The sequence below is a fragment of the Lolium rigidum genome, chromosome 6 (assembly GCF_022539505.1).
Source record: "Lolium rigidum isolate FL_2022 chromosome 6, APGP_CSIRO_Lrig_0.1, whole genome shotgun sequence".
In the NCBI taxonomy this organism is placed as follows: Eukaryota; Viridiplantae; Streptophyta; class Magnoliopsida; order Poales; family Poaceae; genus Lolium; species Lolium rigidum.
This window is the reverse complement of record NC_061513.1, coordinates 147,775,146-147,802,829: the sequence shown is the minus strand read 5'-3', so window position 1 is coordinate 147,802,829 and position 27,684 is coordinate 147,775,146. Positions and strand designations below refer to the sequence as shown.

The window sequence follows — 27,684 nt, the reverse complement described above, 5'->3', positions numbered from 1 at the left end:
CACCAACAATGTTGCTGAGTATGAAGCGATCTGCAAGGGAATGAAGTTGCTCTTGGAAGTCAGGGGCGTAAGCGTGGAGATTTTTGGTGACTCCAAATTGGTGATCTCTCAACTCACGGAGGAATATAAGTGCGAGAGCGAGTCACTCTTCCCATTATGGATACAATGCCGTGAGCTGATGGCACAATTCAGGTTTATAAGCTTCAATTGGATCCCAAGGTCGCAAAATACTGAGGCAAACAACCTCGCACAGACGGCGTCAGGATACAAGGATGTAGCATATGGAGCCGATTTTCAGGTGCAGTTCATGGAACCAGATGATTGGAGAGCCGATATCTTCAATTACTTGAAAGATCCGGCTCGGGGGGCACCTAAACGGGTAAGATACAGGGCCATGAAGTACGTACTGATTGGCGATGACATGTTCTACAAGACATTGGAAGGATTGCTTCTCAAATGTTTGGGACCAGCCGAGTCCAATCGGCTCTTGCACGAGGTGCATGAAGGTGCTTGTGGAACTCACCGCCGGCTCATAAGATGAAGTGGCTGATCGGGCGCTCGGGATTTTATTGGCCCACCATGCTTGAAGATTGTTTCCGAGATTATAAAGGGTGTCAAGCATGCCGGAGGTTTGGGAGCATTCGAGATGGTACCCGCATCGACAATGAATCCTATCATCAAACCTTGGCCATTCCGAGGTTGGGGTATGGATATGATCGGCAAAATTCATCCTGCGTCAAGCAAAGGCCATGAATGGGTTCCGGCCATTACGGATTACTTCACTAAATGGGTGGAGGCGGTCCCTATGAAGGCAAGTAGCATCGAAAGATGTTATCAGTTTCGTGTTGGAACATGTCATTCATAGATTCGGGATTCCTCAGACTATTACGACCGATGGAGGTTCGGTCTTCGTTTCGAAAGAGATGAAAAAGTTCTGTGATGACATGGGGATCAAGTTAATCCGATCGTCTCCATATTATGCTCAAGCAAACGGGCAGGCTGAAGCGTCCAACAAGAGCTTGATCAAGCTAATTAAGAGGAAAATCGACGAGCACCCTAAACGATGGCATGAGGTGCTGTCAGAGGCGTTGTGGGCTTACCGCATGTCATGTCATGGAACGATAAAAACCTCGCCATACCAGCTGGTCTATGGACAAGAAGCTGTGTTACCTTGGGAAATTAAGGCGGGGTCAAGACGGATCACGTTTCAGAATGATTTAACTGCTGAAGAATATGCAGCCCTGATGAGCGACAGCATTGAGGACGCAACGGAACTTAGACTATGGGCACTAGAGAAAATCAAGGAGAATAAAGCCAAGGTGGCTCGTGCATATAATAAGAAAGTGAAGCCAAAAGAGTTCCAAGTTGGTGATCTGGTATGGGAAGCTGTATTGCCGTTGGGAACAAAGGATAAAATGTATGGCAAATGGTCTCCAAATTGGCATGGCCCGTACAAAGTAGTCCAAGTTTTAAAAGGAAATGCATACATGCTCGAACAGTTGGATGGTGTGAAGTTCCCAGTGGCCGTCAATGGCCAGCATCTCAAGAAGTATTTCCCAAGCATGTGGGATGATGGGCAGTGAGGTATGGAGGCCGACTTTATATCGGCCAGAGGAAAAAAATCATCACAGCCGATGTTTGTACATCGACTTCAGAATAATAGTACACGGTATACCTCGAGAAGACATGCAAAGACAACAGTATACTAATACAGCCGATGCACGGACATCGACTTCAGAATAATAAAGCCGATACATTGCTATCGACTCTAGAGGAATAAACTCAATTGAGCAGGTTAACAGATCACGTTCAGATTAAAGACCATGATATCTGGGATGAATATCCCATTGGATCGGCCTTGCCATCGGCTCTTTGAACAGTGACTTCATTGGACAATCGGCAAAATTAACAAGAAAGCAAAAGTGATTGGGGAATATTTTCTCCATTAGAAAGGGATTTCTTACAAAGAAGGAGCCGATCGCTCAAAGGAGGGAGAGAAAAAGGAGGACAGATTGCTACCACTAGCCTATGCTAAGCGGTCCCTACTCTAAAAGCCGTCGCTGGCCTTGTCATCGCCGCCGTAGCCGCTGCCGGTGCTGCTGCTGGCGGGCTCCTCGTCGCTACTGTCGTAGCCTTCAATGGGGGCGTCTTCTTCTTCATCATCGTCGTCTTCGTCGTCATCCGACCATGCCCAGCCGCGGAATCGCTTCGCTGGTGGCTCGTCGGAGGAGGTGTCGTCCTCTTCCTCTTCCTCATTGGAGGGGATGTCGTCTTCCTCATCCTCCTCTTCTTCCTCTTCGTAGGAGGAGGTGAAGCTTCCCCAGGAGAGGAGGTCATCCGGCTCTTCCCATTGGCCGGGCTCTGGCATCAGCTCATCTGAAGGGGAAGATTGGAAGGAAAGAGCCGATGCAGCCGAGGAGGAGGATGAGGCCATGGAGGAGGAGGGTTTTTTCGATGGCTAGTACGGATCAAAAGGGTGAAGAAGTAAACTGCACGATGCGGTTAAAATAGAGGGGGTATAGTGGAAATTCAATGCTTGAGCAGTTTTCGAGGATACGGTGCTAAAGCTGTCAATCGTGCAGAAGTTGAGAAGGCAGGGTATTATGGCGAAGAATACTGCGACGGTTCTGCTCTGCCACGACATGACCCTTCGAAGGAAAAACAGAGTGGTTTTGGAATTATCATTACCAAAACCAGGGGGGCATGTGTTATCGCCAGATTTTGGCGAAATCAGGAGATAGGCAGTAAGCGAGATGGGCTTGAAGGATATACGCGTGGAGGATCTCTGAAGCGGCCTTGCACGAGAGTTTGGGCTAAATTGCCCGTGTATCTGTATTTTATTAGATCGTGTTTAGAATTAAAAGGTAGAGTTTGGCCCGTGCACGGTTATGTGCACGCTGGAATTAGAAAGTCCCCAGGACTATAAATATGTATCTAGGGTTTATGAAATAAACAACAATCACGTTCACAACAAACACAAACCAAGCGCATCGCCACCCCTTCTTTCGAGGGTTTCCTTCCGGGTAAGCATCATGTCGCCTAGATCGCATCTCGCGATCTAGGCGATACACGTTTATTCGTCTACCTTGTGTTACTCGTGCTTCGAAGCGTTGTTGATGGCGAGTAGCACTACCTATCTTAGGTGTTTTGGGGCTTGCATTGATGCTTTTCTTATGCATATCTGCTTAGCAATGCCGTCCCTCGACACTTAGCTGCCCTTACACCTATCTAGGTGTAAGGGCAGCATCTTGCTTGTTCGATACTTAGTAGATCCGATCTCGTTATAGTTGCTCCTTGTTCTTCAAGGATTAGTTTAATATCCGCATGATTAGGCCTTATGCTGGGGTTGGAGGATCCGGTAGTGCGCTAGGTGTTGTTTACCGTTCCTATAAGGGATGTTCCGGGAATTGACGTAATGTTGGTTTTTAGGCCTCTTCTAGGGATATTTGCATTATCTTTCGTATCTACTAGGCCCAACTACGCGTAGGACGTTCCGGTTATGCGGTGCAAACCCTAAACTGTCGTAGATTGGTTTAGCTTTGTTTTGATCAAGCAGGATCCCCATGTCATTGCAAATCCAGCGTGAACCATGGGGCGATCGGCTCTTTGAGCCGATCCACAGGGCAACCTGAGAGCCGATAGGGCTCGTATTTAATGTTTACGTGTCTACCATGCAGGAACAATCGAAGCAATCTAACACCTTCCTGATCGGGTCTAGGTCGGGTGGCACGCCCTTGCAACCGCCAGGACGTGTGCAGGAAACTCGCGGGACGACGCGAGGTGCCAGGGTCCACTAAGCGGCCTTGGGAGCCTCCCGGCTCTTCGTGTTGCTTAACCACTGCTCGCCGGTGAGTTTTGGCAGGCAACAATATCACGATGACTACTATGAGATTTAATCAGGGCATTACGACAAAGTACATAGACCGCTATCCAGCATGCATCTATGCCTAAAAAGTCCACCTTCGGGTTAGCATCCGCACCCCTTCCAGTATTAAGTTGCAAACAACAGACAATTGCATTAAGTATGATGCGTAATGTAATCAACACAAATATCCTTAGACAAAGCATTGATGTTTTATCCCTAGTGGCAACAACACATCCACAACCTTAGAACTTTCTGTCACTGTCCCGCATTCAATGGAGGCATGAACCCACTATCGAGCATAAATACTCCCTCTTGGAGTTACAAGTATCAACTTGGCCGCAGCCTCTACTAGCAACGGAGAGCACGCAAGAACATAAACAACACATATATGATAGATTGATAATCAACTTGACATAGTATTTCATATTCATCGGATCCCAACAAACACAACATGTAGCATTACAAATAGATGATCTTGATCATGATAGGCAGCTCACAAGATCTAACATGATAGCACAATGAGGAGAAGACAACCATCTAGCTACCTGCTATGGACCCATAGTCCAGGGGTGAACTACTCACACATCAATCCGGAGGCGATCATGGTGATGAAGAGTCCTCCGGGAGATGATTCCCCTCTCCGGCAGGGTGCCGAAGGCGATCTCCTGAATCCCCCGAGATGGGATTGGCGGCGGCGTCTCTGGAAGGTTTTCCGTATCATGGCTCTCGGTACAGGGGTTTTCACGACGAAGGCTATAATTAGGCGGAAGGGCAGAGTTGGAGGCGGCGCGGGGGCCCCACACCATAGGCCGGTGCGGGCCCCATGCAGGCCGCGCCGCCCTAGGGTACGGGCCCTCGTGGCCCCACTTCGTATGCTCTTCGGTCTTCTGGAAGCTTCATGGAAAAATAAGACCCTGGGCGTTAATTTTTTCCAATTCCGAGAATATTTCCTTTGTAGGATTTCTGAAACAAAAAACAGCAGAAAACAACAACTGGATCTTCGGCATCTCGTCAATAGGTTAGTGCCGGGAAAATGCATATAAATGACATAAAGTGTGTATAAAACATGTGAGTATCATCATAAAAGTAGCATGGAACATAAGAAATTATAGATACGTTTGGGACGTATCAGTCACACAAGGACATCTCTAGTTGACGTGCCACATGACTTTTTGGTCGACTCACAAAGTCTCGTTGACGATGGTGCTCTTTTGAATATGATAATGACGGAGGCTCGACCTCTTTTCCAACGCACATGTAGGTGGCGTTTTTTTTTTTTAAGTTCACTGACTTTCCTCGAAATAGGCTTTCGCTCCGCTATATTAATATAGCAACCACACCGATACAACAGTTCGAAACAAAGGAATATGTTGGGGCAGCAGAAACAACATGCCCAAAAAGAAAAGAATTGAAGGTAATGGCGTAGAAGAAACGAAGATGACCTGCAACCGTTGCGCCCTCCGTCTATGACCCCCCACGCTCCAAGCACCCCAAAGCACCACGTGCCAAGCAGCCGCTTCAAGAAAGGAAGCATCGTCAACACGGCGTTGCTGCCCGGACCAGATCGGTCCTAGAGTTTCCCCTGTCACGAAGAGTACAGTGGATAAGGGATTCCCACGAGACCCTTCAGGAAGGAATGGCGCCACTTGACGGCGGCACCGCGTCAGGGCAGGTTAGCTGACAGAGATTTCTCCCGCGTCCGAAGTTCATTGGCTTCGGCAAGTACAAAAAAAAATCTGAAAATAGTTTTATGTAAAGTTTTTTTGGAACACATGTTTTCTCGTGGTTTGTCTGTTAGTTTTCACATTTGTTTACTCTTTTTCGAACACATGATTTTGTAGTAATGAAACTCTAAAGAAATCTACAATTTTTTTACTAATTCTTATAAATTGCTAAGGATAGCAGCAAGAGATAATCGTATTGCATGACATATACATGATGTGGTGAGCTACTAAGGGAAGACACGCATTTTCGAACATTATACCTGCGCTAAGGCATCCAAAACATTACAGAAAAATTCCCCTGAAAGTTATAGAGAAAATAAACAACAATCTCATTGGCTTTGCTTATCAGTGTTACGATTGCTAAGTAGAAGCACGGGTATGTATTAGCCACTCACGAGTCACGGACGATGATATATAGATGGCACCGTCTATCTATCCCCTCGCCTCATCTTATCCCCTCCATTGCTCGCGCTTCCTCCTCCCTCCTCCCGCTCACTCCCGAAGCCAAGCCTCCAGAGCTCCCAATGGCATCCACCACCTTCTCCTCCGCCTTCTCCATCCTCTCGCTCCCTCCACCTCGCCATCCCCCTCGGCCTCGGTCCCCAGGACCCTCCCCATGGCCAACCGCCGCCGCCGCGCCGTCGCCGTCGCCTCCACCGCCACGGAGTCCCCGAAGGTCCTTGAGCTCGGCGATGCCATTGCCGGGCTCACTCTTGAGGAGGCGCGCAACCTTGTAGACCACCTCCAGGAACGTCTCGGCGTCTCCGCCGCATCCTTCGCGCCCGCTGCCGCCGTGGCGGCTCCCGCGGCTGCGGTGGCAGAGGAGGCCCCGGTCGAGAAGACGGAGTTCGATGTCGTCATCGAAGAGGTGCCCAGCAGCGCGCGTATCGCGACCATCAAGATTGTGCGCGCGCTCACCAGCCTGGCTCTGAAGGAGGCCAAGGACCTTATCGAGGGGCTCCCCAAGAAGCTCAAGGAGGCCGTCAGCAAGGAGGAGGCCGAGGAGGCCAAGAAGCAGCTCGAGGGGGTCGGCGCCAAGGTGACAATCGCGTGAGAGTAGGTATACTAGGCTCCTTTTTTTTCACCACCTTGTAATTTTCATCAAAATCTCTTGTATTCCTCTTGTAATTGCAGTGGATTGCTTTTTCATATGAAATTAGCTCATGTTTGTGGTTTGTACTCTGTCTTGTATCATCGATATTGGAGACTGCATGCTCTACATTCCATCGATATTGGATACTGCATGCTCTACATTCCTGATTGGCACTATTGTGTTCAGATATGGTACTGTCATGCTTGTAGAGATTGCGTAGCCGGTTTTAGAGTTTATCTGAAATATCTCCCTACAAACAGAAGAGTCAGAAGTAGTTCATACATGACAATGTACTTACTCAAGCTCAATTCAGACAATCACTGTCAATTGTTACTTTACTTTGTTCAACATTGCTACATGATATTGTGTTAGATTATTCAGCAATGCTATATGACATTATCTCTCCAGGGTCTTTCAAAGAATTTCCCTGCCTCATCTAGGTCTTGCTTTGCTTTGCATGGAACACTAAAATGAAGCGAATGCGTAGGCGCAAGCTGAGTCAAACTAAGTTTTTGCACTGATTCATCCAATCCAATTTGATCAGAAGTGAATACCTATGATCGGCACGAGCCTGGGTCCATTGATACTAGATTTCCATAAGTCTACGATAAATGAAATAAACAGAGAAAAAAGAAATTGGTGACACGAGGATTTTCAATCCTCTGCTCTACCAACTGAGCTATCCTGACCATAAGACCAACCTCGTCTTGGCTCATTATGTCTAGTCAGTAAGTCATTACCAGGGTGAAGTGGGCTGTGTTTTTAAGCATGCCACTGATCAGAACAAATTGTTATCAGTTGATTTACCCTTGATTTTACTGTTGTTCTGAAAAACATCTTCCTGTTTTTTGTTCAAACAATGAACGTAATTAATTTTGTATTTCCACCAAGGCATCTCTACACCTTCCGTGCATCGATGTGTAATGTACAATAAATGAACGATTGAGAATTTGACATCTATGCAAATATGAGAGTCTGGTTCCTTTGCAGTCAGCTCAGCAATGTGTAACCAACTGTTGTTTCTGTTTATATTATCATATCACACAATCCCCAAAATGGGCATGTGTGGTTAAATGTAGTAGCTTAACGAATGTGAAGTTGTAGATGATCAATTCTTCCCACATTCTCATCACTAAATCTTGACGCTATTTGTCCAACAATATTGTTAGGAAAGAGCAACACTCAGAGCTTGCACATGACAGGAACCTCATTACTATATGCATGTCGATGGCTCTAGTCATTCAGCTCCTTTATCAACTGCCTGATTTCTTATCTATCATGATGATTTGTTTATATGATTGTACTTATATTACAGAAACAAACGTTCTAGATTCTCATTTTGATATGATTTATCTCATGTTTGTGCAGAGCAATGTGAGTACATCATTTTTTACCTTCGACATGGCATGTGAAGTTGGGTAGTTGGAGGACACGGACACTCCAGATGCAGATATCTATGTTTGGAACTAAACCTCGGAAGTTGACTGAAAATAATGTGTCGTATTTCTAGAGTATTTTGTTCCTATCCGTTATTTCAATCTATTGAGCCAATGAAAGTTACTTTACCTCCACTTTGTACTTCTAAATTTGTAGTTTTGCTTTCAAATATGTAAACGGGTCATGCTGTTGGCACCCTTGATGTAACCCATCCGCAAGGATAGCACAATGGAGAGTCGCACTTTGCCTCACTTTGGCATGCGTCTGTACCTGTACGCATCAGCCCGTGAGATAATATTTGGCCAGAGAAAACTTGGCAAACAAATTGCCCATCAGAAACAAACTGGCAGCAAGCTCTAGTGTTCACTCTGCAGTCCACGGCTTATCTGCGACTTCACCAGACTGCACCATGTTCTTAGCCAACGTTAGAGTTCACAGCCTAGCTGATGCCACGCCACTAGAACGTTCCAACACAGAAGCATTGCAAAGCAGCTACAAAACCCTAACAGCATCACAAAGAAATAAAAATCAAACAGTAGATTTGCATCTTACATCAGCAAGTATTACTACGTACAAGACTTCCAAGCATCTGCTATACATGCACAATTTTTCGGCTGCTATGCACGCACAACTTCCTAACATGACCGCACATTTATTCCAAGCTGTTCGTGTTCATCCTTACGATACATGCTACATCACCGTAGTTTGTGAAAATTACACACTATTTCCCATCATCAGATAACAGAAGCATATATCATCACTAGGAGCAGATGCATGGCAGATGGTCAATACCCTTCATGACAGGAACTTCATGTTCATGCTTCAGCAGCCTTCTCTGCAGGGCCATCTCCCAGCTTCGCCTTCTTTGCTTCATAATCTTTCACGGCAGCTTTAATTGCATCTTCAGCAAGCATACTGCAGTGGAGCTTTACTGGTGGAAGTGACAAGTGCTTTGCAATCTCACTGAAAACACAGAACATTGGAGCTTGTTATTGTTTTACATAACTTGATTTGATCAATAGGATTAAACAGCATACTTGGAGACACCGAGTGATCAATGGCTGCATTGCAGCTATAGCAAAAACATGGAAATGAGTTGATTCTGTAACAAACAAAAGCACATAAACTAAGACCATGAGCAACAGCTTTCTCTGATGTGACTAGTAAACATGCTCATTTGCAAATATAAACAGCCAAACAATGCCAGAGATAACAGCCATATCAAGCAGCTGAACAAAAAGGCTTGATTGTACCCTTCACCTTAACAATCTCATTAAACAATATGAGGCAACAGACCACACTCGAATAAATTATTAATATTAAGCTGGATGTTTTTAGCAACTTCAGAAGACCATGTTCTTGGTGACTTTGAAGAAAACGTAATGAAACATTAGTAAGCAGATGTAAGTCAAGCAAGTTCATTCTAAAATATTTTGTTTCATAATTCTAGTCGCTCATCAGAAGATAGTCAATAGTGAATGGAGTATAGGCTAATGCAAAGTTGCAAACTCACACATCGTAATACTGGTACACACATTCTGATACAGGAGTACCTTTTGCAAAGGAAACTATGTGTCAGGACATTTTTCAATGAAATGACAAACAATGTTCAGATAAGACAAAAACAACAGTCAAAATATTGTAACTGAAAAGAAGATAAAGAATAACAAGGAGAGCCTTACGTGTTCTTGATAGTCACTACTTCCTCCATTTGCTTTCCCTTGACCCATTCAGTAGCTGCAAGGACAATGGTAGGATCAAGAATTTACTTTATGGCTGAAGATTTGCTAATACACATTTTGCAGGGAAATAGAAGCACTATACATCGGAAAAATGAACACAAACTGGCTCTACCAAATTGTCAGACTACCAACTATATCAGCAATAGTGTGGAGGCATTTCATTCTTGAGAATGGTCTACAAGAAATCAGCAGTCTCACAATAACAAACGGACCTTTCAAAGGTGTATGCTCAGCATTAGAGAACAGTAGTTTCTAATTTGGACAAGTAACTGTTGGTTGCAGAATCTGAGAACAAACTACGAGCCATGATTTTCTAGTGATAAAATTTCCTACACATGCCAAGAGCAATCAGAAACCAAGTAGGCAAATAGATGAAAATAAAAGAACACTTATACCGTCAATACAATAGTATCCAGAAGCCAGATAAATGAAACGTTTAACCCTAGACTACTGAAATTGTTAAGAGGAACTGTAATCCATGCATGAACTCCCTATCATATACTACCTCCGGTCAGTAATAATCGAGACACGCACACACTAATCAATATGCATGCCCATAAACAACCCGGCGTCGATTAAAAACGACCGGATGGAGTACTAGCTTATATGAATAGCTCCCCAACCCAAATTGAAGGCATGATTACAGCAAACGTCAATCTAATCAAATTAAATGCCTCAGGTCAATTCAATAAACGCAGCAGCAAAGGGTAGACCCCCAAAAGAGGCATTATCCAATCGATTAGACCACCGTAGATGAGCATTGGCACTACATCCGCTATTTTCCTTCTAGTGTAATCAGCTTAGGCATCCACTAGTAGTCATCTCATGTGTCATGTTTCAGAGTCAGAATTGTCTTTACAACATCCTATCATCTAATAAGTCGAGATTCCAGAATAATTAGCAAATAAATGCTCATCCTGCATCATCGATTTTGTTTTAGCGATTCAATTCACAGGAACCTCTAAGTACGCAACGAATATGCACGGCGGGCGGTTTGGGGAAAAATAAGGTGAGGAAACGGGAGGGGGGAGCGGGGTTTGGGGAAAAGGCTCACCGACGGATGACGAGGCGATGGCGGAGCCGCATCCGAAGGTCTTGAAGCAGGCGTCGACGATCTTGCCGGTGCCCTCGTCGACCCGGATCTGCAGCTTCATGACGTCGCCGCAGGCGGGCGCGCCGACGAGGCCGGTGCCGACGTTGGGGTCGTCCTTGTCGAAGGAGCCGACGTTGCGCGGGTTGTTGTAGTGGTCGACCACGCGCTCGTGGTACGCCCTGGCGCCCCCCGCCGCCAGCCCCGGCTGGGCCCTCTCGCCGAGGAGCCGCCGGAGCGCCGGAGCCGCGAGCCGGCTTCCTCCCGTGCGCAGCATCGCCAACAATCTCGGAGGTTTGCTTGGCTCGTCTGGATTCTTCTGGCGGGCGATCTCCGGCTGTGGGTGGATGGATTTGTTTAACCTGGTTGGGGGTGGTGGTGGAGGAGGCGAATTGTGGTTGTGGACTTGTGGTTGCGGCCGCGGAAGAGGTGGGGATCCGGTGCTCGGCGAACGGGTAGGGGTAGGGCTAACCTGGCGCGGTGTCGGTGTGAATTGTAGACGTGGCGTGCTGTTTGTGGAGGAGACCTGGCGGTTGCGGTTTTGAGACGTGTATAGGAGATCCGCTCGCGCCGCTGAGTAGCGCAGGCCGCGAAGGATAAACATCAGGCAGGCTGGGCCATGGTTTCGAAATGGGCCTGAAGACTATCCATCATGGCATCTCCAACGAGGCGACCCACATCGAACGCAAGTAATCACGGGCGTTCGTTTGTATCGCCCCGCGAATATATTTGACCGTGGGTCCATTTATGTCTGGTTGTGCTCCCAACGAGACGATCTATTTTTTGTTTTCCAATAATATTTAAAAATCATAATGTACTACAAACTACAGTTGGTACAAGCCTAGTCGGCTAACGCCCTTTGCTTCTCCGCCGCCAGCCGTGCGGCCACTAGAACTCGGTGCGCCGTCGCGTCCTCTAGCAGGCATCGCCGCATCGTCTCGTTCACGGCATCCTCGGCCTTCTTGAGCATCTCGAAGGAGTCGACTAACGCCCTCGGTTCCACCGCCTTCTCCTCCAGGGTAGGCGCATCAGGGTCATCAGATGACCATGAGATGTCGGAGGAGTCGTCCTCTGCGGCGGCCGCCTCCCTACGTCGTTCCATCTCGGCGTCGAACGCCGCGTGGGCTGCCCGCTCCTCCTCTGCTTCCTTCTCCGCGTCAGCCAGGAACTTCGCGTCATTGACCGGGTCTAGGAGGTCGTCGGTGCTGTCGTCGTCCTCCAACTCCTCGTCGGAGCTCGAGACCGGGGGAGGTGAGTCGGAGGTGGAGGCGTCGTAGCCTGGCCGCGACAGGCGCTGCTCATGGCAAAGGTGGAGGTTATGCGGCGGCTAGGATTTTGTGTGGGAGGAGATGAGATGCCCGCGTCCCTGTTTATATAGACCGGAGGCAGGCGACGGCCACGGCACGCGTGGCATCGCAATTACTTCGTGCACAGAGGTAGGCGACGACCGCGCGCCACGCGAGGCATCACCATTAACGTGGCCGCAGACTGCTGAAGCGACGTCTCGGCGCCAGTACTGGCGCGTCTGAGAAAACACATCGAGCCTAGGTCACTGCTAGGTGGTCCCGTCCGCGCAGCGTCCGCAGAGACGCATCCGAGACGCATATTTGGACCAGGTTTGCGTCGTTGCGGACGGCCCGGTCACTATGCGTCGCCCCGCTGGAGCAGGACCAGACGCATTTTCCGTTTGTGTCGTCCCGTTGGAGGGTGGGTACTTCTCCAAACAAGCGACACTCAATATGTGACACGGTTAAAAACCACCTACTAAACAGAAGGTAGACCAGCGAAAGACAAGAAACCACGGAGAAAACAGACAAAAGCTTGTTGTGCAGAGTCAATGCCTGTTCCAATCTGATTTCCTCAAGCTGATGTGACCCAAAGGTACTTTATTTTCAATAAAAATATATCGTACTGCAAGGATATTCACACATGCTACTGCATTTCCTTTCGTGCACACAAACTGCATTTCTGGCAGCAAACTGTCAACAGACTTGCGTATCGTAAAAAACAATGATATACAGTTCTACACTATCCACCGAGTATGAGAAAATATTTGGGTTACTTCTGCCAATGAGTTCATGAGAGGAAGTCATCCAACAAGATTTCTTACAACTTACGAGATGATGAAATCATCAAGTGTAAATCAAGGTTTCCGTGGGAACTTCGAGAAATCAGGACGTCGTCGTTCCATGTACGCATTCTTCCCTTCTTTGGCCTCTTCAGTCCCATAGAAGATCAGTGTTGCATTCCCGCCAAGCTCCTGTGGCACAAATGCCCGTTACAATTGTACTTACATGGACATAAACATCACTCTGAGGGTTACAAAGGAGAAGCAACATGGTAATGTTCGAGTTTCTTAACATCAGCCAAACTAATACCTGAAGACCAGCATGACCATCATCAACTGCATTGAGCGCAGATTTCAGCACTCGAATAGCTGTGGGGCTGTTCCTTAAGATTTGTCGGCACCATTTCACAGTTTCGCGCTCCAGATCAACAAGCTGCAAATGCAAAGGATATAGAAAGTACATGGTCGCATAAGCACCTTAGGTGGGGCACATCACGCTCTGCATTCTAAGGCGAAAATAGCTAACGACGGCTAATAAGCAGTTTTCGTTTTTCTAACCAATAACTTTCAGGCACTCACTGGAACGACTACATTGACAAGTCCCATTCTCTCTGCTTCATCAGCAGCGTAGAACCGTGATAGAAACCACATCTCACGAGCTTTCTTTGGTCCGACCTGTCAGGCAATAGATAGAATGAGAAGATAAAACTGCGAATATTTTCTCAATATGATCTGATCAGCGTTGCCTTGGGAGTTCGCACGAAAGATCTAATCGTTGGGCACATTTACTTTATGTTGTAGAAGGTGCATCTCATTAGATCACCGATTAAGCATGAAGCCAACAGAGTCGTATGGTAGCTTACCAGCCGAGACATAATGGAAGAGCCATAGCCAGCATCAAAGCTTCCAACCTGTGATAGAAATCACAGACATAAAAGGTAAAGTAAGCTATGTGTGGTAACCTGGTAGGGTTTTATAAGGAAGAAGATTCAGACACAAGAGAAAAAGCAGCAACCAATAGACTGCACTTATATTCATGTGAACTCCCTCCTAGGAGGATGTAACCCAAACTCTTCCTTTTCAATGAAATGAAATGCAAAGGTCCTTTGCGTTTTCTCAAAAATATATACTGCACTTATATTAACGTATCAGCGTTTGTAGTGTTCCCAATTGAAGTAATGAATCTCGTGGAAAAAAGCAAACACATAATCACATTTGGATAGAGGAAATCATACAAAAAAAGCTGCCACACATAACACCTGGAAGGGGCAACTAAACTACACATGTGCCCAATGTTGCCTTAGGTTGCGGCGGTTCTATCTAAAAATACTCATGCATGCACTTCTCTGTACACAAAAGCAAGACATTTACAAAATATGACACCAAGATGTTTTTAGAAAAGGATAGACCCCCGGCCTCTGCATTGAATGGCATCGATTCCCTTCAATTTCTAAGTTTCAGATCTTTTATCTCTCAAACTGTGTACCCGATTGATGATTCATTTTTTATCGTTGGTTTCGTTGCGACGAGTGCTCGGAAACAAGATCCCATTTGATATGTTTCGACAACTTTTTCCTCTCAGTAGCGGTCAGCTTATAATCGACTTTTACCAGATTATGGACATTTTTTTTATATTGACCAGGTTATAGACATGCTATAGCCACTTTGTTACCAGGTTATCGAACGCCGCTTGCCATCCATGTAAGACTTGCGTGATAGTACTTTGATGATTGATACTATTTCTTATTTGTTCGTAACACATCAATACTCATGCTCTGGCTTCCATAACATTGCATTGTCACCACAAGTACAAAACTACAAATACTCCACACCGAGGGTGGTAACAGTTTACTTCTTATATTGTAGCACCATATTATAAGTTTATAACATGGTAGTTGATAGTGGCGAAAAAACAAGTTAAAACATAATAAAATAGGATCTTGTTTTGAAGCCCACATCAAGACAAATTCAAATGATGAAAATGGACCACTATCGAATTAACTGTTTAGGAGACAGTATATTCTAAAATTTTGGATTTAGATATTAATAGTTGATGACGTCGGCATCAGGTGGAAAATTCCTACATGCATCCACCTTCTCTCTCTATAGGATTGTTCCACTCAGCACTTTGCCCCCATTTAGAGTTTCCGCCTCCAATAACATTGACTTTCCCTGGCAATTTTGATGGCGCACTTTAAGTTGAACTCCGAGAAAGATCGCAAAAGGTTGGATTACTGATATGCTACCATGAATCGAAAATAATCTTGGCCTAATGCTAGCTTTTGCCAGAACTCGGTACAAGTGCATCCATGGTATCAAGGGTGTATACAAAGGCATTGCACATGCTAATGATGTGTGAAGGAAATAATGTTTCAAAAATGCGCAAGTAAAGTCCCACGCATATACACTTCACAGGAGATTTTTTTTTCATACAAGATGTAAAAGTGACAACAATATAACTTCCTATCTAAAATCAACAATCACAATTTTGCGTACAACACATCAATAAACAAAATAGGCCATAAAAATCACCTTTGGACCGGTCTGCCCAAATATGGCATTGTCAGCTGCTATTGTTAGATCACACACCATGTGTAGAACATGTCCACCACCTACTGCGTAACCAGCAACCTGGTAGCATGTTGAACAGGACTAATTTGTTGGGTTCTAAAAGAAAATTGACTAAGAGATGATAGAAGACAATGCTCATACCATAGCTATAACTGGCTTTGGAAGGCGCCGAATTTGTACCTGGAGAAATGAGAAATGATTTAGTTGGTGTGCTCAGAGATATCAATCATTTCATATAGAAGTGACACTGGTCGGTAAACACTAATACACCAATAGGCAACATCAAAAGAATTCGTCTGATTTGCAAGCAAGTAGGTCATGGTACAAAATTTCAGAGGATTGTGTATGACCTGAAGATCTAGAACGTTGAGCCGGCCAAAGCTATCAAAGTCAACATATCCATCAGAACCCCTCAAGGCTTGGTCGCCCCCGCTACAGAATGCCTCCGATCCCTATGCACCAAAAATATGAAAATAAGACCCCGTCCACAGGCTACCCTGATCAGGATTGTAAAATGGATAAATTTCATTGTTCCTCTGCTAGAAGGGGCAATCATTACCTTCCCTGTCAGTATGACAACTCCAATTGAACTATCATCTCTCGCGTCGCTGAACGCACGCATCAGCTCTTTGACAGTCAGTGGTCTGAATGCGTTTCTTCTATCAGGACGGTTGATTGTGATCTTGAGCAGGAAATGCAATCAGTTAATGATGAAATATAAGAACATCTGCTGATATAGTGGTCTGCCAAAAACCGAAAAACTTGACAAGGTTGTGGGTAGCAAAGAAATGCTTCACCTTGGCGATGCCCTCTCCAACGGACTTCTCGTAGAGGATGTCGACGAAATCCTTCCCGTCCTCGTCCGTCGCCGCGCGCCACTCCGGGGGCTCCGACGGGACATCGCCGTGGACGCGCCGGTAGCTGTCTCCGGCGGGCGACGACGAAGCAGCAGAGGGGGACGGCGCGAGTAGAGGGACGGAGGCGAGTGGGAGAGGGAGGGAGGGTAGCAGGTGGGCGTTGACGCGAGCGAGCCTCCTCTCCGCCGCGTCCATGCCGAGAGCCGAGACCGAGAGGCGGGTGGGCGTGGCGCGCGCGGAGGGTCTGCTTCGTCAGTTCCGGATGAGACTCAGATTTCGGGGATGACGATTGGGCCCGCATCATCTTTTTTTTTCCCTTGCAAGGGGCCGGCCTGCTATGACAACATTTTCACTGGGCCAAGTTTACCGACGTTTTCAGCCCCAGGGGCCTCGCCTTTTTTTCCCGAAAGAAAAGAAGGTTGACACTTAGAGCTCAGGATGCAGATGGACACAGACGTCCGTGGAGTCCGCTTGCCCGTGTTCGTCAAAATGCCTAAACGGCGTGGCGGATGGGCCGCCTATCTTACACGGACTCGTGGACAGCCTCCGCAGAGCCTGCCAGGCCCGTCTGTCCTGCAAAAAAAAAAAAAAAACGAAACAGAGTTTACCTCCAGTCCTCCACTTCATCTCCCTCGACAGGGCATGGCGGCGCGCCGCCACGCCGTTCGCCACCGCTGGCCAGCGCCCCGCTCCTCGCCGTAGCCTACGCCCAGATCCTCGCCGCCCTCCACCCTCTCATCCAGTCCTCCAAATAGGAGCTCCTCGAAGGGTCTTAAAAGGTCTCCGCAGGCGGTCGCCGCCTGACCCCAGCTCGTTGCCACTAGGCCCCTTCGACCCTTCTCTAGTTCTCTTCTGGTTCTCTTTGATCCGTCTCTAGTTCTCTTCTGGTCTTCCCCATCGATCTGACTTTTGCAGCTAGCCATCGATCTGACGAATAGTGCACATCTTCATGTCCGTGTTGTCTGGCGGACTCCCTGGACGTCTAAACGCATTTATGTGGACTCCACGGACAACGAAACTAGCTTAAACGGCTTACTCAGCAGACGCAATGGACTCCACGGACGCGTCCGCCTACATCCATACTTAGAGCGCCCGTGAAAACTCACAACCTAGTCTTATCTAGGGTTTAGGTGATTTCGGTGACGATTACGTCTCGCTGGAAGTTCAGCGTCCCCACGCACCAATCCTTCCTTTCCCATCTCTGCTGACTTGGGCTGACCCACGGGCTAATGATTCTAGTTGTCTAGCTTTGAGAGATAGTTTTGGTGGCTAGAGTTTGGTAGAGGTTTGGGCGAGAAGAGCGATCGCCATGGCGGAGAGTTCTAGGGCGAGAGAAACGAAGGAGAAAATAGTGTTTGGCGTGGATGAGTTGTTGAAGAACCTGAAGTTGCACGGGGAGGAGCTCAATGAGGTGGTTATGGGTAAGGAGGAGATCACACACTGACCAGAGATGAAGTGACTCACGACAGCAATGATTTTGATGAGGAAAACTTTCAATATCCACTCCTTGAAAAACACGATTATGTCTACACATGAAGTCAACTTCCATGAGGTGGAACCAAATCTTTTTTTCTTGCAGGCATACTATCTAGGGGGCTGGAAGCGATTTCGGGAAGGAGGGACCATGGCTTTTATATAGATATGCGTTGATGATTGATCCCTTTGAAGGGGAAACGATGGTTCCCTCGGTCATACCTAAGGAAGTGCAATAGGGGTTTAAATTCACAAGTTGCCACCACTCTTCCTCAACATTGAGGTCTAGACTCAGTTATCAAAGAGGGTGGTCGAGATCATTTTTGTCGATCTGTCAGCTGTACAAACAAGGATGGGTGTTTTTCACCAAATTCAGATGAAGTTGGATTCGACTAAGCCACTAACATGCTTTGTGCCACCGACATAGGAGGGCAGTGAGCGCATGTTTCTATCGGTGTAGCATGAGGTACCTAAGCACTGTTAGGTGTGCGGATTGATGGATCACACGTATCTCGAGTGTGGTACAGGGGAAAACATGGAGTCTAACTTCAGTTCAACTCCTGGATTGATGATAGTAGAACAGTTGTATAGGAAGATGATCACGTGAGGAGTTTGCGGTCGTGGTCAGGCTCGCAAAGCTAGGGGTGGATGTGGGCTTGGCCCAACTGGAGGAACAGGCAGAGGAACTATTGGGCGCGCGCCTGATGGTGGATATGAGTGCCGTAGGTGGATATCAATAGCCAACACGCACACAAGCGCAACCCTAAATATGCGGGACTGGGAAAAAGGCCCACAGATGATCTGATGGATACTACATTGAGCCTGCTCAACATGCGGATGCACGCAATAATCTTGATTGGAACATGGGTGCTGAAGAAGGGAATAAACTTTGAAACAACATTTCCCCACCTCTTATGGTTTTGTGTGTTACATAACAACATTAGTGATAATCTAATGTGTTGATAAGTATTGCAGAATTCTTTTATAAGATTTGTTGGTCAACATCAAACCCCAAAAATTGACTAAGGACTTATAGGCGACCAAATACGCGAGACCTAGGGAGTACCCCGGATTATTGGCCGGATATTTCAGGAAGGCCGGATATTTCATCTGGACAGACTATCCGCCCCCTACTTGGGTCGGATAATCCGGCCCATGTTTCGCCCAATGGCTTTATTTGTGGAGGGGTATAAATACCCCCTTCATTATCAACCTCAAGCTGCGCATTTTCCACAAGAAGAAACCCTAAAGTTGAACCACGATTTTCACTAGATCTCCTCCCTCAACCAACCAAAGCTCTTGATCTTTGGAGAATCGAAGGAGAAGACCGAGATCTACATCACCACCAAAGGGATTTGAATTCCCCCCTCATTCACTTGAGGGACCTTTGTCTAGAGTTTCCTTTGGAAACCCTAGTTGTTGTTTACTTCATTGATAACTTTTTATTGTGTTGTAACAACCTTGGGAGCCTCCAACTTTGTTGTGGATGTGTGCCCGAAGAATCTTCTAAACGTCCGGCTTCCGCCTTGAGGAAATAACTTAGTGGGCAAGTGAGCTAGGCCTTTGTGGTGGTGCTCACCGAAGAATAGGGTGAGGTCTTTGCGGCGACCACACCCCTCCAAATGGGCCACCCGACCACCTCCTCCCTTGGGGCTTGGCCAGCCCCCTTCATGGGATGCTTCATGGTGGCCCATTTAGGGCATGCCTATATTTAAATCATGTTTAATATTTAATTCAATTAATTAAAAACTTAAACATATTTATTAAGTCTCTACACAATTCATAGACTCCGGAACTTATTCCGATACCTCTCCGGAACAATTCTAGTGTTCTCTCTTATTACTCAAACGACCCCGAATCAATATCTAAGCGTTGTATAACCTTAAGCGTGCCACCCTACGGGTTCGGGAATGCGTAGCCATGACCGAGACATCTTTCTGATCAATGACCACCATGGAATTCTTGAAAACCATAACGATCCCTACGCTTTCCACGAAATATCTTTATCGGTTGAACCTCAACGTCGAGTCCTATTCCCTTTGTCTTACGATACCTAGTTTGTCCAAGACTTGATCTTCGGTATCTCTTATATTTTGTTTGATATCGTTACTAACAAACACATTAACTCGTTCTCGTGATATCATATCCTCGTGACCTAGTCACACACTTTCAAGCTTCATATATATAATATCACCAGTGGGCCCAGAGTATCTATCAGTCACGTGAATGTAAAAATCCCGCTCTTGCCTCAACCCATCCCTTTGGAATACCTGAGCAGCACCTTTATGAGCACCCTGTTATAGTGTGATGGTTGATGTTGTCAAAGCAGCCTCCGGTGACGATGATTAGATATGGCCTCACGGTCTAAGGATTAGGTTACAACATTTCTCTAGTATCACAATGCTAAACTTTGTGTTTGGATCACATTGCAATACTTTATATGGGTGTGAGTCCATCACGTCATTCATCCAGCGACATGACTCCATTATTAATTGCCGTTGTTGTCCATGATCAGGAAACCTTGATCATCTATTAATAAATGGACTATTTTACTATGGACAAGGATTTGTTTACATACCACACGTGTATTAATGTTTCCGCTTAATGTAGTTATAGCATGTCATAAAACTTATTATGAACAATACATATAAGACAATAAAACATTTTTATTTATTTGCCTCTGGGCACATATACAACAGTCTCCCACTTGCACTAGATTACAAATAAATTAGTTTACATTAGGCAAAGATCTAACACCCATAGACTCTTGGTGTTGATCATGCTTCACTTGTGGCAGAGGTTTCGTCACTGGATCCGCGACATTATATACGTATGTAATTTGCAAAATTTTACTTCATTGTCATGGACATACTACCTTATCACATGATAGCATCAAAGAATGTGTTATGCCACTGAGTGAGACCTTAGGTCCTTTGTATTTGCGATGGCGCATGTGTTATCACAGTAGAGAAACACATGGTCATGCATATTCGGGAATACACCTAGTTCGATGATGAACTTCCTCAGCCAACAACTTCATTTCCCGCACCCGAAACAGCTATGTACTGCGACTCCATTGTAGATTGAGCAACTGTAGCTTGTTTCTTGCTCCTCCATCTCACCGCGCCTCCATTCACCATAAACACATATCCTGAATAAGTTTTCGAGTCGTCTGGATGAGTGTCAAATCTTGCATCGGTGTAACCCTTTGCACCATGCCTAAGAAAATAGTGTTTGGTCTAGAGATCTTGAGATGCCACTGCTTCAAGAATGACTGTGCAACCTTCAACGTGGCCTTTGTACCGCCCCTGCCAAGCAAACATATAGTTTTTCCATTCTCACTGCATGCAATCAATGCTTCCAAGCAAACCATGATATTCTATTGAATTGCCATTATCCATGAGCCGAGCTATGTTCTCATCATTTGGCCCTCTCAAGTAGTGCTCGCCAAACACTGCCATTAATAAGATCATCGGAAACTCTACACGCAAGCATATGAACTAAATCAGTGAACTTCTGAATGGAATCAAACCCAAGTTTTCCAGTGGCATCTCTCTTGTCAATAGGTTAGTTCCAGAAAATGCATAAAAGTGTCACGACGTGTAAACAAAACATATAGAAAATTGGTGTAAAACAAGCATGGAGCATAAAAAATTATAGATACATTTGCAACCTATCACTCCTTGACGTCCTGGTGTCCCACTTTATATCATTTTTGTCATCTCGAAAATTCCGAAGCGTGGCCCCTGACCTTGCCCTTTTTCGAGTCCCGTAGCTCGTGGAAAGTCAAAAACACTAAAAAGAGGCGTTTTCTGCCAAACATAATTAGAGCCTGAGGAGAGGGGATTGTTTAGGAAAACCCCGAAAACAATACAAAACATGCGGATAACATTATATAAGAAGCAAATAGGTGGTAATATGTTGCAATATAGTGCAAAGTTCATGTATGCATTTTACATGCATCGCCCGCCCGTACGGTGCACTCGTACCATGTGCCACCGCCTTCCCCTTGTTAAACGAAACAACTTTCATAAAGGAGCCTATATATATTGGGAATCACAACCGCTGCAAATAGGACGCGAAGACGAGAGAGACATAGAAAGAAGCCACATGCATGAGATCCATTTCACCCAATCACATATGAGGAGAGGGGAACCGCTGCTCCATCACCATGTTCATCACCATCTCCATCCTCCCCCTCTCCTTAGCCATAGATCCTACTTGTATTCTTGATCTCATCACAATTGGTGGCATTGGAAGACTAGTTGTTATTGATCTTAAGAATTTATATAGAATGTTTATGATTGTTGATCTTATCATGTGTAAGTAGTCCTCAAGGGCTGTGGGCTGAGGCCTAGCCATGCATGATCATGTGCATCTAGCTTTACATGGTTGTTGTGCTTAATTTACATTCAAGGATTTTTATGATTGCATCTCTATCTCCTACCTCAATCTAGGACTGATTAGGAACCCAAGAGCACGATGATTGATAAATGTAATAAGCTGAGATTAGTGGTGATCTGATGTTTCTTGCGAAACCCAATGACAGTAGGGGGAGTATCATGGAAGTTTAAGATCCATTAGGGAATAACGGTGTCATCAGTAATCTTAATTATTTGGTCTATTATTAGCACTTAATAATCCTTCATAGCTAGCTCAACTTGAGTGATTGGGTAGGCAATAGTCTGTAGATAACCAGCTCGACTGGAGTCTATAGTACATAAGGATCTATCACCCACAAGAATCTAATCTAAATTTGTTATGCACAATTATGTTTTTTTATCCCATATCATGTATGCACAACTGCTGGTAAAACCTTAGCCCTGGCCTATCTTCATCTATTGATTAACAAACCCCAAATAACCTTGAAGATCCGGTGAGACGAAAATTCCACAGGTTAACAAGTTCTTGCTTGAGTAAATCACCACATTAGTTGCTTCCCAAGGATCGATATAAACCTAGACCTTTTAGGAAAAAAGCAACTATACTACATCCGGTATTCCGAATCCAACGTATCAGTCATGAAGTAGTTGGCATAGGCTTTCACGCCCTCCAATATACAGTTGAACACAACCCTTCACATGCGGACGAGTCAATGGAACTGAGATGGAGAATAGATATTTCCCGCCGGATTGAAGTAGTCATTGTAGAGTTGAACATGAGCGCCAATTCGGTCACAGTCCAAGGTTTCATGTCCTGGGATAGATCGTCTGAACCTTGGTATGGCAAATTGCTGGTTATCATAGAAAACAAGAGCAACCTGGAGCAATATGTCGTCATCATGATCAGACGAGTCATTCGAGGACATGTCAAAGAACTCATCGAAGTTAAGAAAAATAGTATCATCCGCCATTAACTACGATAAAATATTGGAAGGAGCATCATGAACTATGCACAAAGAAAAGTGTTGAAGATAGTTTGTGATTTATTTTACCTAAAATGGTTGCTTTGGAAAATGATCGAACATGTTGTGGGTGGAGTAAAGACCGACAAAGCTAGAAATGCCCGAGCCATCCAAGGCTCCGGCGGGCGAGGGCGAGGTAGCGGTCCAACCAACGGGGTTCGCAGTGGATAGAATAACATCGACGTTGATTGGGAAGGAGATAACGAGATCGACTACGAGGTGGTTGTGGCAAAGATGGCTAGCAGGCAATGACCGAGGACGTCAAACGTGACAACAAAAGTGTGGATATACGCTGGCGGTGGGTAGTGCCTGTTATTTTGGTAGCTGCGTGAGGCGGTAACGACAAGGGAGCGGCGGTGGTGTTCAGCCATCGGAGCGCTGGGTCCGGTCGGGGAGGTTGGGGTAGAGTTAGTGGAGGAGGTGGACAAGGGGATAGTGGCTGACGAGGGGATTCATGCGGACCAAAGAGGACCGCGGACAGCATCTGCTGGTTCCCCAATCTCATCCCAAATATGGGGCAAGAATGGGGCACATGGGTTGTACATGGACAACCGACAACACATGGGGCGCCGTTGGTAGGTAAAATGGACAAAGCGGCATCCCCGGGGACAGAATTAGACGGATATGGGCGATTTGGGGTATTTATTTTTGACAAATTCTAACCTTTTTGGTAGAGTATATTACTTTTAGTTATATTATATTAGGTAGTTTAAGATTGTAATCTAGATCTATCTCTACTATGCTTCTTGCCCTCCAAGTCTTCTCTACTATATAAAATGCCCAAGAGGCACACAATGTAATCACCAATTACCGCATATCAATACAATCATATTTCCACAATCTATCATGGTATGAGAGCGGTTCTTTTCGCAGCCTAGAGTTTAGCTACCCACCGCTTCCGCCGCCCCCGGAGAGATCGATCTCCATGATCTCCACCGGGGGCATCATATCGTAGCTAGGTTTTCCTTTAGATTAGCAAATTTCGATTTAGATCTGTTTCTTTCTCTCTTTTTCTTTAGCCACCAAATAATCCGATCAGTCCAATCAACATGTTGTCATCGTGCGCCTCTACATAAACTTCTGCGTCGACTCATCTCCGGCAAATCTTCGCCCACGACCATTCCATGGAGGGTCTACGCGGCGCCCCAAGGGACGCCTTCATGCACCGTCGCTGACTTCTCCGACTGCGACTGCACGTTGCCACCACATCGGATCGTCTTCGCCGAATCCAACCGGGACACCTGTCCCAAGTATGCGCCTTGTCGTCAACAAAGGGCCGCAATCATATTTCCGCAATCTATCACTTTCGAAAAACTTAATGCATTATGTGATCCTTGGGTGAAACTATTCCGAGTCCGACCTCTGAGTTTGACGTCAAAGAGGATGGAGTTAGAATTGTGCAGGTCAAGTAGAAGTGGGTCCACTAAGAGCGGAAGTTACGCCTAGGGCGACCGAGAGGCGATCACGATCAGCTAGGGTTTTCCTCTCTCGCGTGGTGTTTTCGGCGGCGATTTGGATCTCGACGGCGAGAATCTAGTCGTGCGCTGGTGGTTTTCTGAGTCTCATCGGCAGCGCTCCAGGAGTTCTGCGAGAGGGCTTAGGGTTTCTGATGGTTTCACCGGTGAGATCGTCAGGGGGGGGGGGGGGGGGTCTGGCGGAGGCCGCCGTGCTCCGTCGAGGTCTCCCGCAAAAGTAGGTGGAGCCGAATCGTCGGACGGCTTATCAGCAAGGATGGGGGACCTCCTCCTTACGGATAAGGATGCGACGGGCCTGGTGATCAAGGATGCAGGAGCGACGAGGATCCATCCGCGCTGGGCGGCGGTGGGCAAGGTGTGCTCACCACGCAAACTGGTGATTGGCGCTCTGGAACGGGCGTTGCACCAGGCCTGGGGTCTCCATCATGCAACAACTTTCAGGGAGATCAGGGACAACAGGTTTGTGGTCAAGTTCTCGTCGGAAGGATATTATAGGCATGTGATGAAAGGAGGGCCGTGGCAGTTTGATTTTAACGTGGTCTTGTTGAAGAAATTCGATGGTGCTATACGACCCTCGGACATGGTGTTTGATGAACTGGAGTTGTGGGCAAGGGTTTTGGACTTGCCTATGGATATGATGAACATGGCTTTTGGGGAGCTCATTGGTGACTGGGTCTTGAAGTTCATCAGCGTTGAGACGGATGAAAACGGAATGGCATGGAGGAAGGATCTACGCATTCGGGTGGCTGTGAAGGTTGATCAGCCTCTGATGAGGGGTGTGTGTCTCAGACAGTCGAGCAATGAAACTGAGGGTACGTGGTTTGACATCAAGTACGAGAAGGTGCCACACTTCTGCTTCGATTGTGGGCGTCTAGTACATCCTGAGGGAGATTGCCTGGCTGAGAAAGAAGATGTGCAACAGTGGGGTGAATGGCTCCGGGCCTCTCCATGAAGCAACCAGAGGCCGCCACCACCTGTCCGTCCATATGTTTCCTCGAGCAGCTATACTAGCAGGTCGGCAGGGACGGAGAATATGTTCAGAGGTGAGGCGTCGGTGCGTGGTGTGCCTCCAAGGAGGAACTTGTTTACTGACTACTCCTACTCCAGCTCTTCTCGCACTGGCGATAGAGTAAGGAGGGAGGACACTGTGGATGTTACTAGCCCAGGGAGAAAAGAACGGGCACAAGCTAAGAGCATCTCCAACAGGCGCGCTAAAACGCGGCGCGCTAAACCTCCGTTTCGGCGCGCTGTAAACCGCTGGCGCGCGCGATACCGAATTTTCCCTCGCCGGAGGCTCTATTTTGCAGCACGCGTTGGTGCGGGAAAAAAACACCTCCGCCGGGCGCGGAAAAATACAGCGCGCGCGGGCGCGCAAAACAATTTTCTACACTACTATGCATCTCACAAGATCAAATACTCACACATAAATCATGAAATAAATGATGTACCATAATTTAAATGGAAACAAAGTGCAACACACATCACATAGTTCAAACGACACACAAAATGACGTAGTTCAACAATGACACACGACATATGGTTCAAATGGACAAAGTGGAACACACAATTTGCATATCACAAATGCATATCACACTTCCGCATTTTCCAAGTCAACACCTTCTTCTTCCTCATCTTCTTGGGTTGAAGGAGGAATAGTAGCATTCATGGAAGACATGAAGCCTCCCGGGGGTGCTCCCATACTCCCATACACACCACTCACCGAGCCTCCCATAGTCCCTCCAAACACTCCTCCATAAGTTGGTCCTCCCATGCCGGCCATGCCTCCATAGCCTCCCATGGTGGGCATGGGCATGCTTCCCATACCGGCCATGCCTCCCATGGTGGGCATGGGCATGCTTCCCATACGGGCCATGCCTCCCATGGTGGGCATGGGCATGCTTCCCATGCCGGCCATGCCTCCCATGCCGGTCATGCCTCCCATGCCTCCTCCAAACGTCGGCATGCCTCCTCCAAACATGCCTCCTCCAAACATGCCGGAGGTGGGTGTGTTCATGTTGGCTACCAACAATCTCTTCTTGGCCAACACTTCATCGCGAAGAAGGTTGATGTACTCCTTTTGCCTCTCATCCATATGGGAAGTATCCATCAAGAAAAGCTTCCTCTCCTCCTCCGCTAGGCGTGCATGCTCCTCGGTGGCTTGCATCTTCTCCTCCAAAGCCAACTTCCTCTCCTCGTTGGTGGCAATCCTCTCCTCCAAAGCGGCTCTCCTAGCTTCAATAGCATCCATAGCCTCTTTCTCCAAGTTTCGTTGCATCTTCCTATCTTCATTTGCTTGCAACCTTGCATTTGCAATCCTTTCCATAGCAATGGCAATGTCATCATCTCCGGCCTTCTTTCCCTTCATATCTTTGGCGGTCTTCCTACCATGCACATTCCTCCGCCCATTGTTGACGGAGTGAGGAGTGGAGCTTCTCTTCTTGCCTTCATCACTTGAATCATCATCATCGATGATTGTTGCATCACCGGTAGCATTGGCCGCCATAGTTGCCGCATCCAACTTGCCGCGCGTCTTCCACTTCTCTTCATTCCCTAGCACTTCATAGCAATGAAGCAAGGTGAATGGCTTGCCAAGAATCTTGTTGCCTTTCTTGTTCTTCTTTCCCACATCCCTAAACAATCCTTGAGCCATAGAGTTCTACAAAGCAAGCAAAAGAGAATAGATGAGCTATATGAACTACAACCGTATTCTTCACATATGAGCCATATGGTCAACATAGTAGTAGAATGGCTTACCCTATCATTCTCATTTGTGCCACTTGGATTAAGAACATCGACGTTGGCTTGCACGCCCGCCCATTTTTGGCAATCGGTGTTGATGCCGGACCAACGGGACCGAAGTGAGCGCATGGTTCGCTCGTTCCCAC

The 27,684-nt window shown here is 46.6% G+C and overlaps 2 protein-coding genes and 1 pseudogene across 2 annotated transcripts; 1 reads left to right on the top strand and 2 right to left on the bottom strand.

Annotated features, from left to right (window-relative positions):
• The first annotated feature begins 6,021 nt into the window (after window positions 1-6,021).
• LOC124665576 lies at window positions 6,022-8,368 on the top strand (annotated as a pseudogene).
• A 267-nt stretch (window positions 8,369-8,635) lies between these two features.
• On the bottom strand, window positions 8,636-11,352 carry LOC124665577 (iron-sulfur cluster assembly protein 1). The gene is made up of 3 exons (XM_047202975.1): window positions 10,916-11,352; window positions 9,802-9,856; window positions 8,636-9,082 (listed from the first exon to the last, which is right to left on the bottom strand). Exons 1-3 carry the CDS (start codon window positions 11,226-11,228, stop codon window positions 8,935-8,937), a joined length of 516 nt encoding a protein of 171 aa, XP_047058931.1. The 5' UTR covers window positions 11,229-11,352; the 3' UTR covers window positions 8,636-8,934.
• Window positions 11,353-12,806: 1,454 nt separating this feature from the next.
• Window positions 12,807-16,672, bottom strand: LOC124667355 (1,4-dihydroxy-2-naphthoyl-CoA synthase, peroxisomal-like). Its single transcript, XM_047204649.1, has 9 exons — window positions 16,388-16,672; window positions 16,150-16,272; window positions 15,941-16,042; window positions 15,732-15,770; window positions 15,552-15,650; window positions 13,883-13,930; window positions 13,599-13,694; window positions 13,330-13,452; window positions 12,807-13,211 (listed from the first exon to the last, which is right to left on the bottom strand). The coding sequence occupies exons 1-9, from the start codon at window positions 16,640-16,642 to the stop codon at window positions 13,095-13,097; spliced, it is 1,002 nt and encodes a 333-aa protein (XP_047060605.1). The 5' UTR covers window positions 16,643-16,672; the 3' UTR covers window positions 12,807-13,094.
• Between the last annotated feature and the right edge of the window lie 11,012 nt (window positions 16,673-27,684).

Bases quoted from the DNA above. Each gene is read 5' to 3' on its own strand.
- LOC124665577 (XM_047202975.1), bottom strand. From the start codon at position 11,228: ATGCTGCGCACGGGAGGAAGCCGGCTCGCGGCTCCGGCGCTCCGGCGG. The intron at 9,857-10,915 runs GTGAGCCTTTTC...TTGTCCTTGCAG, and splicing joins CATCGCCTCGTCATCCGTCG to CTACTGAATGGGTCAAGGGA. The intron at 9,083-9,801 runs GTAAGGCTCTCC...CTGTGTTTTCAG, and splicing joins GTAGTGACTATCAAGAACAC to TGAGATTGCAAAGCACTTGT.
- LOC124667355 (XM_047204649.1), bottom strand. From the start codon at position 16,642: ATGGACGCGGCGGAGAGGAGGCTCGCTCGCGTCAACGCCCACCTGCTA. The intron at 16,043-16,149 runs GTAATGATTGCC...TTTGGTGCATAG, and splicing joins TTGTCATACTGACAGGGAAG to GGATCGGAGGCATTCTGTAG. The intron at 15,771-15,940 runs GTCATACACAAT...TCATTTCTCCAG, and splicing joins TCAACGTTCTAGATCTTCAG to GTACAAATTCGGCGCCTTCC.